Source organism: Brienomyrus brachyistius, chromosome 12 (genome assembly GCF_023856365.1).
Source record: "Brienomyrus brachyistius isolate T26 chromosome 12, BBRACH_0.4, whole genome shotgun sequence".
Lineage (NCBI taxonomy): Eukaryota > Metazoa > Chordata > Actinopteri > Osteoglossiformes > Mormyridae > Brienomyrus > Brienomyrus brachyistius.
Genome location: NC_064544.1, coordinates 14,626,742 through 14,644,233, shown reverse-complemented (window position 1 = coordinate 14,644,233; position 17,492 = coordinate 14,626,742). Strand labels below are relative to the sequence as shown.

The 17,492-nt window shown below is 41.9% G+C and overlaps 1 protein-coding gene across 1 annotated transcript in view; it reads right to left on the bottom strand.

Annotated features, from left to right (window-relative positions):
* Positions 1-17,492, bottom strand: part of si:dkey-237h12.3 (teneurin-3) — a 332,826-nt gene that overhangs the window by 23,343 nt on the left and 291,991 nt on the right. The window contains 9 exon segments of the mRNA XM_048971419.1: positions 1,443-1,586; positions 3,095-3,362; positions 5,487-5,748; positions 7,017-7,136; positions 9,019-9,235; positions 11,455-11,601; positions 12,636-12,653; positions 13,230-13,256; positions 17,180-17,365. Coding sequence (XP_048827376.1) covers positions 1,443-1,586; positions 3,095-3,362; positions 5,487-5,748; positions 7,017-7,136; positions 9,019-9,235; positions 11,455-11,601; positions 12,636-12,653; positions 13,230-13,256; positions 17,180-17,365 — 1,389 coding nt within the window.

The following is a 17,492-nucleotide window of genomic DNA, read 5'->3' as shown; positions in this document are numbered from 1 at the left end:
GCAGCCTCAAAGCAGGCCCGGTCCGCTTCGACGAAACACTGCTTGAGGACTATTATAGCCGACAGCCAAATGTATAATTATATGTTCGTTACCTTTGTCCCTTTGTGTCCAGATACCCAGCAGTGTGTGTATTTACAAAAGAAGAGAAAAGCAGGGTTAAGCAATTTCCGGAGCCTTCCAGTCTGCGGAGAGCTCAAAGCTTTGTGATCTGACCATATACCAGAACAAATAGCAGAGTTCTGAGGCTCCGTCCACTGAAATCACCCAAGTCAGCATTACCACGTTCCCTCAGCTGATGTATTCAGTCAGTACTTTCAGAGTCTGGTTCACAACTTTCCACTGTTATTACAAACGATGTTTCATCTTCATTTGAATATTTACCGCGGCACTTCTGGGCGATGGCACAGTCGCCTGTCACTTGTCCGCCGTCGCCCCACCAAGAGGAATTCCTGTGCCTTATACGGCTTGTCACTCCAGCTAACCACTTTGCTCACTCAATTAGGCGGCCATCATTCCGAAGAGTCTCTGCCTGTCAAACTAGTGTCCCGAATGTAATGTGCATATTAGATCGATGTTCTAACGGTGTTCAGTGACATCAGTGATGCTTTCACTTTTAAGTATGAATCAACATATTTACAAATGTCCCTCTCATTTACGTGGCTCCCAGTCAGGAGGAGCATTCATTTAATAATCATAGGCTACAGTCACATTCCCAGGTTGAAGTGACTCAAATTTGATTTTCTTTTGTCTTAATGTGACACAGATCTGATTCTTTTTCAGGGCTATGTGGACACAGAAATCCAATCTGTTCAAATCTGATTTGAATCACTTTCATATGTGGTCCTGGATGGGATACGCATCTGATTTATGCCCATGTGACATGAATCAGAATAGTGAGTTCAAAGGTCATGTGCTTTTCTTTGTCTATGCACATGTGCTGAATGCTGTCATCACCAGCCAGAGCCAACAACACAGCAGAACATCGATGGAGGAGAAATACAACTGTGACCAGTCAGTGGGGAGATGGCAAAGTTGACGATTTACTCGATATTTGGGGCAATTAATCGATTCAAGCCAAACTGGAAGGAACCAATCGGAATCAAGTGGCGTTTCTAACAAACACGGCCGCAAACAATCAAGGCTACAATGCCAAAGAAAAATGTAGAGCCAATGTGTGCAAGCGTGCTGTTTCAGAGGTCAGACGCGTTCACATTACGGGTCTCTTGTAATTATACACGTGAACTGTCAAGATAGGCAAATCCGATCTGAGATTGTACAATGAAGCTTGTAATGGGAACATAGTCATATTTCATATTAATAACGATTTAAACACACTGTCATCATTTGTCATTAAAATTATATATATATATATATATATATATATATATATATATATATATATATTATAAAGGACAAGGATAATCATTCTTTAATTTCCTCACCGTTCTGCACATCCAACACATGGTGCTTGTCCAGCGTCCATCCACCCATATTGGAAGCATCCAATTCATATCCTTGCAAAAGGGCTGTTCTTTTTTCCCAGAGAATCAAATCCAGACAAGACTCGTATTCAAACCCGACAGACACTGTGAGAAAGAAAAATAACAAAAAAAAAGACATCAGATGATCAATACCACTCAGATTTCTGTATGCTGCATGCACACAAGAACACGAGGACATGATCGAAGACGCCGGCTTTCTCATAACTCCAACTTCTAAATAATCTCTGCAGGTCACTTTCCAGCATGAGCTGCACTTCTTTCTCGAGACATCTCCGCAAATGAACTTCTTCCCTCGACTCGGCTTTGGCATGCCGGAGGATCGATACGAATGCTGAGGTTCCGATAATAGATCAACTGATGTAATCTAATGGAAATGAAGCTGAATAAAGTTAAGAAGAATGAAATTAAAATGTGGTGGTTATTTACATGCCGGGAACCTAATAAAAAAGCCCATTTACACTCACTGCGCAGGATCTATCAATATTTAAAGCAAGAATTCATTTATTAAGAGTTAATTCCACCTTAACATGACTGTTATATAAATTGTATTTTACTGACTTTTCTGAGATGCCCTTTAAACAACAGCATTAAACTAACAGCTACTAAGCCATGGGAAATGGTATAACCTTTGCTCTTAATTTTTGAAATGCTAAGTATTTCACTTAACGTTACAATAGCAGCTCTTCAATATCAGGTGAACAATGACTATGGGATTATATAAAAAAACGCTGTGGCAGTCAAATGACTGAGCACAATTGTTCTTGTTCTAGTGGAAGCTGTTGTTCAAGTCATTTACTTGAGAGAATATTTATTTTGACTGACTTTCAAGTAATTTTTTGTTTTTCATAAGCAGGTTGCAGCAGTATCGTTCAGTAAACCACTGTTTAATATAGAAAAAAAGAAGCAATTCAGTTTCTTTTACCCCCATCGTACTGAATCGTGATTTCAAGACTGAGGTACATATATATATATATATATATATATATATATTATATATATATATATATATATATATACACACACACACACATATATATATATATATAATAGGTACTTTACTGATCCCTGTGGGGAAACTGTCTTTACGCTTCCATCTTGCTCTTTGTAGAGTAAGCTGCCCGCGGTGGGCAGCCAGGGATCTGGGGGTTAAGGGCCTTGGTCAAGGACCCACAGACATGCTGAGGCTGGGTTTAAACCAGTGACCTTCTGATTACAGACACACAGGCTGAACCCACTGAGCCACACACACACACTGGTCTTCCTACCTAAATGGGGACCGCCCATTCATTTCTATGGGAAAAACCCTAATCCCAATCACGACACCCTTAACCCCTACCCATCCCTAACCTTAACCACAAGTAACCAACCAAAATTGGAGACTTTTGGCACTTTTACTTTTTTGATCGCATTCACAGATTTTTATAAAACTGAGGTTATCCAAATGGGGACCTGAAGAAGTGACCCCAAAAGTAGGGAAGTTTCAGGTTTTACTGCACTTTGGGGACAGTTTGGTCCCCAAATGTGATCTATGAAACACACACACACACACACACACACACACACACACACACACACAGAATTCCATGACTCACCTACTGCTTCCGACAAGCCGTAGACCTTCTGATTGTAGGCATCGGTTTTGTCCCATATGAAGGTGTAGGACAGGTCAGGAGTTGCCGGGAACCACTTCTGGAAGAGTCGGCCTACTACAGCCACCATGAGATGGACTTTCATCAGGTTGAAGGGGATGCTGGTCTGGGTCATGGTGACTTTAAGGATGGGCTTGTAGCCGGCCGACCGGGAGCTTAGGTAGAAGAGGTTGAGGTCACTTCCTGGGATGGCGGTTTCCTCCTGAAGTACCTTCAATTCAAAGCAGACGCCCAAGTGTTAGCGTAGGGGAACTCAAATCCTAACTCCTGTGAAACCAGCTGCTTCAGAGAGAGCTACCTGGAGAGGATTTACCATCTTTCATATCCTTCATCTGTAACTGGATCTCTACCTCCTTCCCTCACTTGTCTCAGTGCCATCACTGTCTATCAAGCGTCTCAGTATGAACTCTCAATGACTATCAGTAACACTGCAGTAATACACTTACTGTATTCTAGGTTATTCAGACAATTTAAAAAAAAAAAAGTTAATACGAAGATACGAAGATGAACAGATTATCCAACTAAACCAGAATTAAATGTTCCAGGCAACAGGTTTTCATACTGTAAATGTCAGAAGACGACACCATTCCGCCGTGTGACACCTGATCCAGCTTGGAAATACTTAACTTTCCCAATAAGTAAAAAACCCATGGAAGTCCACCTTGCACGCCTACAGACCCAGTCAGAGGCAGTCCGATAATGAAAAAAATATTGTAGGTGTGTCACAGTTGGTAAGACCCAAATTGCAATTGCCATTCATCAAACTGCCATTACAATCACAGTAGACAAACCTTTATTACCACACTTTCGTGTCTTTTTTCTCCAAACAAGTGTTTTCAGGGGTGAGAAAAAATAATCGGATGTTCTAGCCCCTCCTTCTCAGATTCCAGTCAAATGCAGTAATTACACATGCTATGCTAACACTCAGGTCCCTCTGGCTTAATTCAGAGACATAAAAAAGTTCTATTACTACCTTACACTCTCTACTGACCTCTGGGGGTATTGTAATGGTTTTCGAGAATGCAGTTTAGGAAAAATAAAGGAGCGTTTTATAACATATTCAAGTTCAATGTTTGTTTGGGAAGGAATGATAATTTCCTCTCATTCAAGCATTACATTGCATTATGACCTCTGGGATTGTTGTAGCTCCAGGATCTGTAAAGATCGAACCTCCCAAGATGGAACGCTGCTGCAAAAATTGCGCAAAGTTCATTGTCAGCCCTTACTTAATCCAAAAACTTAACGGTAAAACCAGCCAACCGTTACCAGGATCCAGTCAAATTTAAACCCATCAGATTTTTATTTTTCATAAACTATGCTGGATGGCACAGCGGCTCAGGAACGGCACTTACGCCTCACACCTCTAGGGCTCGAATCTCCCATCTGCTCTGTGCACGTGGAGTCTCCATGTTCCCCCCCATCTCCGATGGGTTTCCTCCCACAGTCCAGGATGTTTGCAGTTAGGTTAACTGGCATATCTAAATCTCTCATCGAGTGTGAGTATTTGTGTATGTGCTCTGCAATGGACTAGAAACCTCTCCACAGTTTGTTTGCCTTAATAGTAACAAATTATTAGATGGATGGAAGATGTCTATGCCTCGCGTAGATATGAGAGGTACTCAGCTGACTTGCAAAAGTTTTTATCATCTTATGAATTTCATTGCATTTTCAGAAATAAAAGTATTTCACTACTTCGAACAAAAGTCAAGGGTCATAATCATCTACATGACAAAACAAAACGGCTATTTGTTTAGCTGTTCTGAACAGACTCGCGCATATCTGAGCACTTGAAATAGTCTTTACCCCTGGAATCAGAGTGGCGACAACTTGAGTCAAGTTAAATCAAAATGATGGGAGAGGAAAACTTAACTGATACCAAAATGATTGTGATCACAGTAATATAGCACATCTGGGAATAATATTCTGCGAAGGACGACTGTTCCAGGACGATTACTGAGGTCCCTTCGCTTTTGATGATGAGGAAATTGAAGCCCTAAAACACTAGTGTAGCTATCTGAGATGGAAGTAATGGCTAACAGCCATTATGAAATTCTACGGGCGAGTTTTACCGGAAATGAGAGCTTAGCCAGGAAAATGATTACTATACTATCTAGAGAATTTTAAATGGGCTCAGAATGAGTCATATTAAATAAGAAAATAAAATATATTTCAGCACCTGTAAACATAGAATTGGTATGGCCTTTGGGCATTATCTTTCCGTTTCATGTTAACATTCGAAGCCCTGTCCTTAAATCTAATAGTGATCCATATTCATCTTAGTGCCCTATGCAGAACCCTGCCTTTGTGGATGCAGCTTCTTAAAGGAGGTGCTGACCTGTGTCTCGGGCAGGATGGGGCTGGTCTTGGGTGAGGACCTGAAGAAGGTGGAGAGTGGGGAGGACACAATGGAGGGGCTGGGTCGCACAAAGCCGCTAAGGTCGCAGCTGGGGATGTCGTTCTCCTCTTTCTTCATCACCAGGGTGTCCATCACATGGAACACATTCCAGGGAATCCAGACGGTGCGGTATTGTGTGAGGAAGGGAGCTCGCTCGAAGCTGAGGGTCAGCGAGGCTCCGCCATTGGCCAAAAGGTCAAACCTGTTACCAATTAAAAATTATATTTTACTGAATTTCCCAGCATTCGTCAGTCCAGCTTTTGTCCGCTTTTGATCTAATAGCACAGCCCCTTAAGATTAAAAGGAACTATTTCTAAACCTTACAAATGGGCAAGATGCTATTGGGATTTATTTTTACAAACTAAATGATCAATTTCCAGACCTTTTTGTCCCCTCTCGATACTCTTTCAGGCAATCTTCCTCCCTCAAAGAACACTTCAGCTCCTAAATGGGCCGCCAAGATAATGCAGCCATACATTTATGCATCCAGGTTCCATTAGCCCCATTAGCCCGAGAATCTTGCTCTTGACAAACAAGATGAAGCAACTAGCTGGGATCTTAGAGGTGACTTTAAGCAGCATGAAGTGTTTATCGGGCCGCAGAGCCCCGGCAGGCCAAGAGGTAGCAAGGGTGCAGGTGTGGCTTCATAATCGGTAGGAATCAAGTCAGTCCTGACTTCCTAAACCCAATAACACATACCGTCGTCCCACAATATTGGCACCATCCATTCCCAAACCTACGTCTTTAAAGGGTAACATCAGTGTGCGAACCACTGGAAGCGGTCATCCCACCGTCTACATGCTAGAAGCCAAGCTCCACTGAAGACGGCCTTCCAGCTCATGCCATGTGATCTTCTGTTTGCTCCACATGGAGTAGCTTCTAGTGGACCATCAGCTGGCCCTGACCACGAGCCCCGCCCTTCCATATCCGCTTACTCTTTATAAGACCGACTGCTTGTCTCTAAGCTTTTGCCTGGTGTGATCCATCCCCTTTCTGTTCAACACATTCATTCGCTAAGCGTCAAACTTCATCTCAAGAGAAATGGGTGTTGCAGTCAATTCCTCATAAAAAAAAACAGAAATAAGCTTTTTCATCCAATACCACTGGGCCTCTTTTTCAAAAATAGCTGCTGTGTACATAGTTTTTTGCAGATTCATTGCATTTAAACAGTTTTCAAAACCAAAATCCCCTTTAAATCAAAATCATAATCCTTAAATCCCAAATTCTGTTACTGGTGTTTTGGCAATGAAATGTGGAATGAAAGACAGTCCCATCAACAAGTAGCAATTTTAATTTGCACCTCTAGTTTACACATTCCTTACTATACTACCTTTGTTAGAAAATCATTCCCAGTGCAAAGTATCTGCTGAAATGGGTTCAGTAAATGCTATTATAATGGGTGAAGGTGATTGGAGCAGGAATGAAGGTGTAGGTCAGGTCCCATGCAGGGCCAAGGCGTAAGACACATACATGCCGTCCTGTCGTGTGATGGTATAGCCATTAGCAGGATAGTGCAGGAAGGAGACGTTGACCCCAATGAGGGGGGTCCCATCCGCTGTCATCACCTGCCCACGTATGACGGACACGAGGCTGTGGGGCAAACAAAACACAGCAATGTCTCCATCAGCATCTTCATCCTTTATAAGAATGTTTCCCAATCTGGTCCTCGGGGACCCGCAGGCAGTCCATGTTTTCGCTAAAACTTCCACTGCAATAATGTGGACCTCCTGGGTGGGAGCAGAAAGGTGGACCGTCCGTGGGATCTTGAGGACCGGGTTCAGAAACACTGTTTTATACTGTCAACATTATGCAACACACACAGGTCAACCATATTGATGGCGTCATGGCAAATGCTCAGACTTACTATTCACCAAATACCTTACGGGTGCCCTTCACTGTACTGTTATTTTCAAATGTCGACAAATCTGGAGGTAGCTAATTTCACCGGGCGAATTCTGCCTCGCAGCTCCTCAATTCAGAGTTTTGTAAACGTTCATTTCTCTTCATTGCTTCAACCAGAAGGCACTTCGCTTTACTTATTGGTTTATTTTCAGGTCATTAACATCTCGAGCTTCACTATTTGCACACTCGGTGCGACGAGCACCATTTAAGAGTGCCTAATTTTTCATTTTCGTTTCAGGGATTTCGTCCACTTAAAAGCTCTGCAGGTTCTCTCCCATTAATCTCCCAGAGTCTATCTGACCTGACATGAGCTGACCTCAAAGTAAACATTGAATAAATTACCCAGTATAACCTAAATGCATTAATAATTTATGTTCCCCTTGCCTACAATAAAACAAAGGCAGTCACTGCCACTTCCAGCATCTCTCCACCTGTCCGACTGTCCTGTAGAGGCGTTCAACAGTGCAACATAAATGCACCAATATATAGATGAGGTATGGTTCTCAAAACAGCCTGAACAAATGAACCATCTTAAACACAGCAGTAACTCATACAGTATGGTTACAACTGGTATCTAAGTAGTGCAATGGGACACAACATTGCATTAAAAATGATACTTCACTTTTAGTTTTTATTGTGCTGAGCAGAACTTTGAAATATGTCAAAAAACAACCTATTTCAGCTCCTTGTCTGGATAATTTTAAAGATGTGTGTGTATGTGTGTTGGGGGGGGGGGGGTGGGGGGCACACCTGGAATTTACTTTTAGGTGCATGCAATTAATCATGCAATTTTTAGAAGTATACTTTAATGTTGTCTTTGTTGCCATGTTTTATTAATTGATTTCCCATATTTTTATTACAAACCCGTAGCTTTATTTTCTTTTTAATTATTACATTATGAACATTAAACAGAATTAGACATATATGCTAAAATTGTGACGTTGACAGCAGCTAACACGGTTTTAGACTACGGCCATGAAATTTTATATGCAGATCTACCAAAAAAAGTCTACAACATAGAAAAGCAACACAAAACCCATAGTCTATGACTTCGTTAATGATTCCATTTTAAAGATAAGTGACCAAATACAGCTTCTTCCCTGCCTGAATTAAGCAGGAAGGCTGCAGCCATACGGCCCCAATCAGTTCATTACTGAGCCACAGACAGTCATGGTCTCCACTGCACTACACAGTAATGGACAAAATGGAGGTTCGTCTTCCCTGCGTTCACACAACTGACCTTCTAAGCAGAGCAACGGACATGAGGTCCTCACTCTGATGTACTGGCTCAATAAATACGGTACTCAGTAGCTTGGCCCATCCATTCTTGGAAAAGAAATCTTGTAAAATGGTAATATAAATTTATAACGTTATATAAATTTCTCAAATCATTTTAGGTATAAGATCTTGACAGTTTAGATGTGGACATGGATAAATTATTTCCAAATACATATTAGTATTAGGGTTTTACAGCTAAAAGTCATGTGATGTCATTGGTATAACTGGAAAAAAATCCTCCTGTATGCCAATAGAATGGATGCGCCCTAACTCAAACACGTGTGGTGCTTACCTTCTGTTGAATGGATTCTCCCCGAATATGACATGGGTGCTCTCCAGTCCCATCAGGAAGTTGATTCGGTCGTAAAACGACCGGGCAGCTTGTGTGGGGGCTGGCTGCTGACTCTGGCTGATGATGTCACTGGGGTCAGGTGACCCACGGCAATATGGCTGGTTCTCACAGGAACTTTGCAGGCAGCAGTCGGGGTCCATGCAGTCAATTAATCCATCTGCAAGCAAAGAAATACAGTCAGTCTGAACAAGACTCCCGATTGAGACTCGAGTCAAATGCTTTCTGAATGCGGAATAATGCTATACATCAAAACCACGCTGACCAAAAAACTGAACCATCCATTCATAATTCATGATTTCTGTAGTTATATCCCATTGTGACCCTGTACTGGCAGTGCGGTATGGAAGGTAGGTAAATAAATGTTGCTATATTCACTTGCGTGTTCCACTGTCCCGCAATGGCCCAACAGTGAGAAATATTTAACTAAGATGATACAATCTAGTGGGCCAAAGACAAAGCGTTCAGTTAACGGGAAGTTTGTATTATTCTTCATATTGTCCTTTGTTCACACTTCATTGTCTCCGGTTACATTGCTGGCATTTACCCCTCTGATTTTCTGCACGCTTGCATGTTTTTGACAGGGAAAGTAATTTGTTCTTCAACCAAAACAGAATATTAGATAAAAGGGTTATGGAGTAAGCAAAAATGCAGTTTGATGATTATGTCATTTATTTAGCAAGGGAAGATTTGTGATGTCCACTCTCCCTTTTAAAACTGACAACTAACTTGGTTCCCCTTAGCAGCAATGACTGTAGCCAAAAGGTTCTTGCCGCCTCTGGCTGTTCCCCTGACCCATTCATCTGTGCAGAACTGCTACAACAAATGTACAGTTACAATTCTGACCTGCCAGTTAATGTCTTAATAGTTCTAGACTGGGCCAAAAATTCTGTGACCAACAGACCATGTCGGTTCTGTGTGCCAATTTTTGCTCCCAGAGGTAAGACATAGATTGAAGTTGCAAAGGATTTAGCAGATCTCAGGTAAGTCTTAAAAAAGAGCTCATTAACACCTGCCTTGAGAGGGGGCGGGCTCAAGATCACAATGCGATTGACGCTTTGCAAACAAATGAGGAGGAAATGTTACTTCACTGACCTATGTGCCGACATCCATCAGAGCTTACGTCTCGCTTTGGCTGCCTGCCTTTGAAGGGGACATTTTTCATGAAGTTTACTAATAGGTTGCCTGTGTGCTTGAGCGATGGTGTGGGCAGCGGCTCCACAGAGTGTGAAGAGTGATTTCCGTTCTCTTCATTTGCTTCGCTTCTCGCTCAGAACGTCGCAGCTGGGAGTTCGGGACGGACGCCTCATCCGGAACCCCTCCATACAGCGAGGTGCCCGCTTTCCGGGCAGGGAACACTTTTTGTTTTTTTTTTTTGCGTAGTTTACGATGAGTTTAAGATGGGTTTGCCCACTCCCTCGCCAAGAGGAATTTGCATAAAGAGAAAGGGCACCTTTCTTCGGGGGTGGAGAGTCACGGTGTGCGACGGTGCGGGTTCCGGAATTGCGTGCTCACGTTCTGAGTGAAAACATGCAACTTACAGCATCGCAGAGCTGTGAGCGATGCCCAGGACATTGTTTGTTTTACAGTGAAAAGCGGTAAAAGAGATGTGTGTGTCCCCCCCCCCCCCCCTTTCCATCCCCCTCCATATCCATCCCAAGCTTGTGCACGTTAGCGTTCAGAGACAGGCAGGAAATGGGGTGTAATGAGAGGAGGCGATGAGGCAAGTGCTGCCTGCTCATGCAGAAGACCTGAGTCAGGGACTAGTGAGCCTCTGTTGGCCTGTCCATATTCATTAACGTTGTTTCCCCTGCTAAACCTCTGGGATTTAAGGCGGGGAGCCAAAAAAAACCACTAACCATGTCAAGAACTTGCGAGGTGAGGAGCTGAAGAAAGATGAGCATCAAAACTGCAGGTGCTACAATCTACTGTTTGTTACAGTCCCTTCAACTCCTATTAGGCGACCATGACAGTCTCACCGACTTCAGTCAATGTGACCGATTCCACCCTAACTGGTTAATGAGGTCGGGCTGTTGTACCAAATACGTGTGATTCAGAGATACGGAAACGCTCTGTGAAGGCGTCGTGTCAGGAGACCATGAAAGCGGTCTTTCCATGTTCCAGGAAGCCATCTTTATTCTCTCATCAGTGCCCAGCTGTCATATACATGCAGTAGTTCCAGGATAATATTTATTCGGGGCCCACAACAGACGTGTAGCCGGTGACAGGCATCTTGGGCATACGCGGGCACAAATACAATTTCCCTCAATTTTCACAGCAGCTGGGGGGGTGTTGATTGCTGATGACAACAAACGCACAGGAAACGAATCCAGCACTGCCAGTCCTTCACACCACACATCCGGGGGGGATTGCCCTCACCTCCCTCGTTGTCCTTGGAGTCGGTACAGATGGTCTCCATGGCAACGTCACACCCAGCCCCTCTCCACCCCGACTGGCAAACGCAGTGCCAGCCATTCTGGTCCAGAGTGCACCTCCCATTGCTATTGCACAAGCCAGGGCAGCCCTCTGTCAAGACAAAGACATCAATCAGAAGCGGCAGTAAAATGGCGGAAGGCCAGCTCGGGAGGCGGGAGGTGTCGGGGGGGGGTGGAGAATGCTGGGGGGGCGGCGGCGGTAGTGGTGGGGGGAGGGGGGATCTAAAATAAGGGGAACTTTAACATCTTCATTCCAAAAAATAAGCAAAAACAAAAAAACATTTGGTGGACATATATTGACATGAACTTCAGACAGGCCTTAAGAAATGCACATATACTGTAATTTCACGTGAATGTAACGATATTTATTTTCCATATCTAACAGCGTTTTTTCATTACGTGTTATACATGACGTATAATGACCCAATCCGATCTAACCAATACATATATATATATATATATATATAAAAAACATTTCTGCAATCATATGATTTTGTAGCAATACATAAGAGTACATATCGTTTAAAGTTTACCCATAATAGAGGATGTTTGTTAACCTCCCAGGAATATTTACTTTAGTTTTCGATATAAATATTAAGATGCTGTTATTTCCATTGTGCAAATTCATAAAACATTCATCGTATCAAAAATGCAGCTTGCTTAACACCTGGAGGTTTCCATAAAATCCAATTATGTCCGAAAGCAGGATGAGGATAGTGATATCTAGCTCGCATTCAAGTGAAGTTACACCAGACTCAGAAGAGAAGCACAAAGTATAGGGGGACGTTTCCTTTATTGTTTCCGCATCTATACTTTATGCCCAGATTACATTCCTCTTGACGTAATATGCAAAGCCCAGGAAGTGACTGAAACAGCTCAGCGTCTATTCTAACAAACATCAGTGTTCAGGCTGCAAACAGATGGAACGAGACCAGTAAGGGATTCCCAACAAGCCTTACAGCCTTGTGTGAGTTTGACCAGTTGGGACGGACAAAGAATGAGATACCAGGAAAGACCACAATAAAACATTGATAGACTAAACAGAGACACGTTTATGTCGTGCTTCAAGACAGAAATCAGGGAGGGATTGTGGGTGACAATCCCTTGGGGCTTTCGTTTCATTACCTTTATATCCTATCTTGTCTGCCATTATAGGGGAGGGCGAGGAAAGTTGGGAAAAGAAAATTAAAATACTTATAACGTTTCGCTGAAGGATGCTGTAGACCGACAGACATGTAAGAACAGAGTAGGTAAGAGGGAACAAAGAGGAGGAAGAGGGAGACAGAGACTGGCACAGAACTGTGATAGATTGTTTGTGGTGTGTTCGTATCGTGATGTATTTTGATTTGGTCGTCTTGCGAGCTTGAGGATGGAAACTAATGGCAAGTTATGAATATACAATATATAGGTCACTTATAGCTCAGCCGGATCCAAACAAAATCATTAGGAGTTCGATTTGCGGAAGGAATGCATAATCACAGAGTCATTATCTTCCCGTCCTGCAAGAAATCTCGACGCTAATTTGCTGGGTTAGGCAAAAAAATGGCTGTGGCACGCATGGACATGAGATTCTCCAATTCCGGGTTAAATGATGACATGACACCGGATTTCTAGTCAATGGAACAAGCGAGATCATTAGGAAGTCAGGTGTGTCGCAGGAAGGCACGGGGGGGGGGGGGGGGGACAACATGCCGCGATAAAGAGGTGAAAGCACAGTACCTTGAACTACCTTATCCAGATAGTGAGCTTTAAAAGGTGAAAAGGAGAGAGAAAGAAGAGACATTTCAGAGCAGAGTTTCACACGGCAGCGCGCTCACTAATAAGACAGACAACTGGAGGGGTGTTTTTACAAAGGATATTTAATTACATCTCAAGCCGATTCGCATGGCATAGGGATGCCTTCTGCGGGGCACCTTTTGCTAATAGAGTAAACGCAAAGACACTTCTTAATGTCCAATGATAGCTTCCATTTTTAAATCTGGCCCATTACTATGGATGTTATAATGATGTAGATGGAGTGGGTAATATTTTTGTGCATCTCATTTCCATGGCAAGTCAGCTCCTGTGTACCTGAAATTGCACACGAACGAGGCTGCCCCCCCACCCCCGATGGCCTCCTATCTGCTCCAGCTATCTGTAACACCAAACTATTCCTATACCTCCTTTTCAGGGGATGCAGTTAAAACACAAGAATCCAAAACGGATTTGACATTCTAACACATCCGCAAATGCACCAGAGCTTTTGAAGTTCGTACATCACACCGTATTTCAGTTTATGACATAATATCAATACAGTCTTATGAAAACATTTGTACTTGGTATCACGATTGCTCTCAGAGAGCTAGTTTTCTCAAAAAGTCGGAAATCAACTCTGCTGTCGCTGCAGTAATCATGTGCGATCATTACTGTATGCCTTATGTACTAAGAAGGATACGTCCACTAGTAAAATTTTCACTCTTACTGGAGCATTCAGCACGTGAGCTTACTGTTCACGGTTGGATGTTTGAAACCAGTTCCTTTCTGATGGAGAGAGGGACTGTGATTCAATCAGACACATAATGCAGGGACCCTGCATGACCGTGGCTACTGCTGAACTGCAGCAATGCAAGTCATCGCTTTCGAACAGCTGGAAAGGTGCATTTTCTCATTTCCTCAGATCCCCAGATGAGGAAGAGGGGAGAATTAATTGCTCCCTTACAGACATCACTGCTTCATTATTTCATGTGTGGATTCCATTATCAAACGATGAAAGTGATATTATTCCGTGAGGAATGACACACACTATCCAGCAAGCACAATCACTTGTTCCTTCCAGGTAAAGAATGGCAAACACTGATTTACAGTATCTTAATTGCAATTTGGAATATCATTGTTTTTTAAATTGCCTCACAGCTGCAGGTAAATACACAGTTAAATTATCTTTAAGAAACACACTGAAAATACAACTGTTTACTTTCCTAAGACTCTATTCATGCTGAAGTATTGTAGTGCTGAAGTGGCCAAGACATTTATTTATTTAACAGAATTAGGAATCCAATCTTAAAATACTGTGTAGCCGCACAAACACTAAAGGACGATAAATCATGCATGTTTCAGTTAAGTCAGTAACTGCAGAAGGTATGTAAAGGAAAACAAATGGTCTTCTATTATTAAAAATTCTTTGTTAAAGAAAGTTCAATAAATACCAAAGGATGCGTTTAAATATACTTAAATTGAATTATAATTCTTATCAAGTCATATAATCAAAGAACTGTAATTTTCATGTATACACACACAGGTTTGTAATTATAAGTTTGTGGGGACTCTTCATTCATTTCTATGGGGAAAATTCTAATCTCAACAGAGACCTTAACCCCTACCCAGCCCTAACCGTAACCACAAGCAACCAAACTAAATACAGAACAAGATTTTTGGTATTTTTTGTTTTTAGATTGCAGTCACAGATCTTTGTGGGAATCGTCCCTGTAACATCAAAATAACAGTTTATGAAAACATTATTAGAAATCATATTTTTAAAAATATTAAATGCTACAAAGAATCAAACACTATATTTCAAAAGATTTCTCTTTGTGATGGAGAAGCAACAAATTGCAACATATTTTAGGTAATAAAAAAAAATCACCAAAATAAGTGTAGCTGCTGCAGCTCCTAAAATCCACTGCCACTAAAATCCAGCAGCTTCATTGTTATTTATTTGAAAATATGATTTTTTTTATTGTGAGGCATTTTCAGTGCTCCTATTTAAAATGATGTAACAGCAATAATTTGCTGTAACAATAATAATGTGCTATAACAATAGAAAATAATAATAATAATAATTTGTTATTTATTTTTTGTATAGGGCCACAGCAAATTATATGCAAAATTTGTAGAACTGTATAAAAAAACACATTTCATTGTTTTATTTGTTACATTTTCTGTCTAAAAATGTGCACTAAATTCAAAGTCAGTTCATTTTCTGTAGAATGAAAAGCCTAAAAACATTTGTTCAGGCTACAGCTCCCTTCCTACATTAAGGGGATGACTAGAATAAAATAAATAAAATAAATAAATACTTAATTTTTCCATCTACACAAACTAGCTTTATGCACATTAATTCAATATATTAAAGCCTGGATTGGTGAAGACACTTCCGCTTAAAAAATTAAATATTCACTATTCAGTTCAGAGAACTGAATAGTTACAACAAATAAATGTCACATAACTGGCCTTGTTAAGGAAGTCATGCAGTTTTGAATGATTATGGATTCAGCTCTTAAAGTTCTGAACAGAAATAAAACTAGTGATCCTTTTGGAAACCATAAAATGGGATTAAATACATATTTTTTTCAGTGTAAAGTGACGTTTCTTTAATTCTTAACCGAAGATACTGATCTTTTTCTGTTAAAACAATCTATAAATAAAATAAAGACTTTCTCCACCCCTAATCTGAGACTTCTTTTGAACAGCAACCATTATTAAATTTACATCATGTGTGTTTTTTTAGGACAATGGTTCATATGCAGCATATGGTTAAGAACTGGGGGAAAAAACAACAAAAACATAGCAAACTGAGCACATAGAAACTAATGCTGCACAGAATCTAAACACCATAAATAATGTTTTTTTTTAATCAATTGCTTGTGATGATAATTAGATGCGCTGCCACTCGCAAAATACTGTGAAATAGGCTAAGAAAAAATCCTAAGAACCCAGATCTAAAAAAAAAAAAAAACTTAAGGAACAAATGCCCCCCAGTTTCTACGAGCGACACTTCCTCTGCCTTCTGGTACATTCTTGGTGCTTGGCAACCCCAGTTATGTTTCCTAGATATTCACAAAGGAAATGTATGATCTCGGAATGTGGGGAAGCTTAGTGAACAGGGTGTATGCCTTCACACTCGCACACCGATTCCCGCCTGTGTAACAGAACGTGAAATTCAAACCGCGGCGAACAAGGTACTCTTTTGTGTTCGCCAACAGCCTCTCGCTTTGTTTCAATGGCGCTGTTCAGTGGAAACAAACTGCCTGCTTCTGTCCTTGGATAAAGAGCTCAGCTGGTCCCCTTGCTATAACTTCCACATGGGTCTGACTTGCTGATATGTAGGAGATTAGCAGTAAGACAATATGTATAGAAATATCGGATCCAGCCTGCAGCCACTTCCTGAGGAAGGGACCTATATTATGGTTGACTAAGATGGAAATGTAGGGCCTGATCTTACTTACTAGGATATATTCTAGCCATACAAATAAATTCAGCTGATTAAACACCTGACAATAATACAACTACCAAGATTAGCTAGTATGCATTTCCCAAGGTATTCCATATACACACAAAGAACAAAAAAGGTTCCTTCTTCCATGTGATGCCCATCTAGGCCAACCCACGAAACAAAGACATAGTACAAGTGGAGTAATCGGGTGCACTGACATAGTACAAGTGGAGTAATCGGGTGCACTGACATATTCCACTATATAACACAGCTAGCAGTGGACCTAAAACAGACCAACAGGTAAAAAATACCCAGAAACGTTATTCTAGTGACTAAAGGGTCAGTTTGAAGCACCAGCTAACTGACAGCACCCTCCGGGATCTGGACCTTTCCAGGATCGGGATGGAGCATCAGAGGCTGAATACAAACGGTTAGGGGCGACTGGTGGGAAAAATGCGGTTTGCCTTGGCAGACTCACCGATGGTGCAGTGCTCTCCGTTCCAGCCCTGGCTGCACTCACACTTGCCGTCCCTGCAGGTGCCGTGCTCGGTGCAGCGCGGGTGGCATGCCCTCTGGTCGCACGCGGGACCCGTCCAGCCCTCCTCGCAGCGGCAGCTGCCGCTCACGCACACGCCGCGCGAGCCGCAGTCCGTGACGCACACCTCTGCGCAGGGACAGACGGTAAATAACGCTAAAAATCCTAGCTAAACATCGCGGCATGTTGAACACAGGCGAAACCAGCTACTTACCAACAGTTACACAGCAACAACCAAATAGATCCTCACAATGAC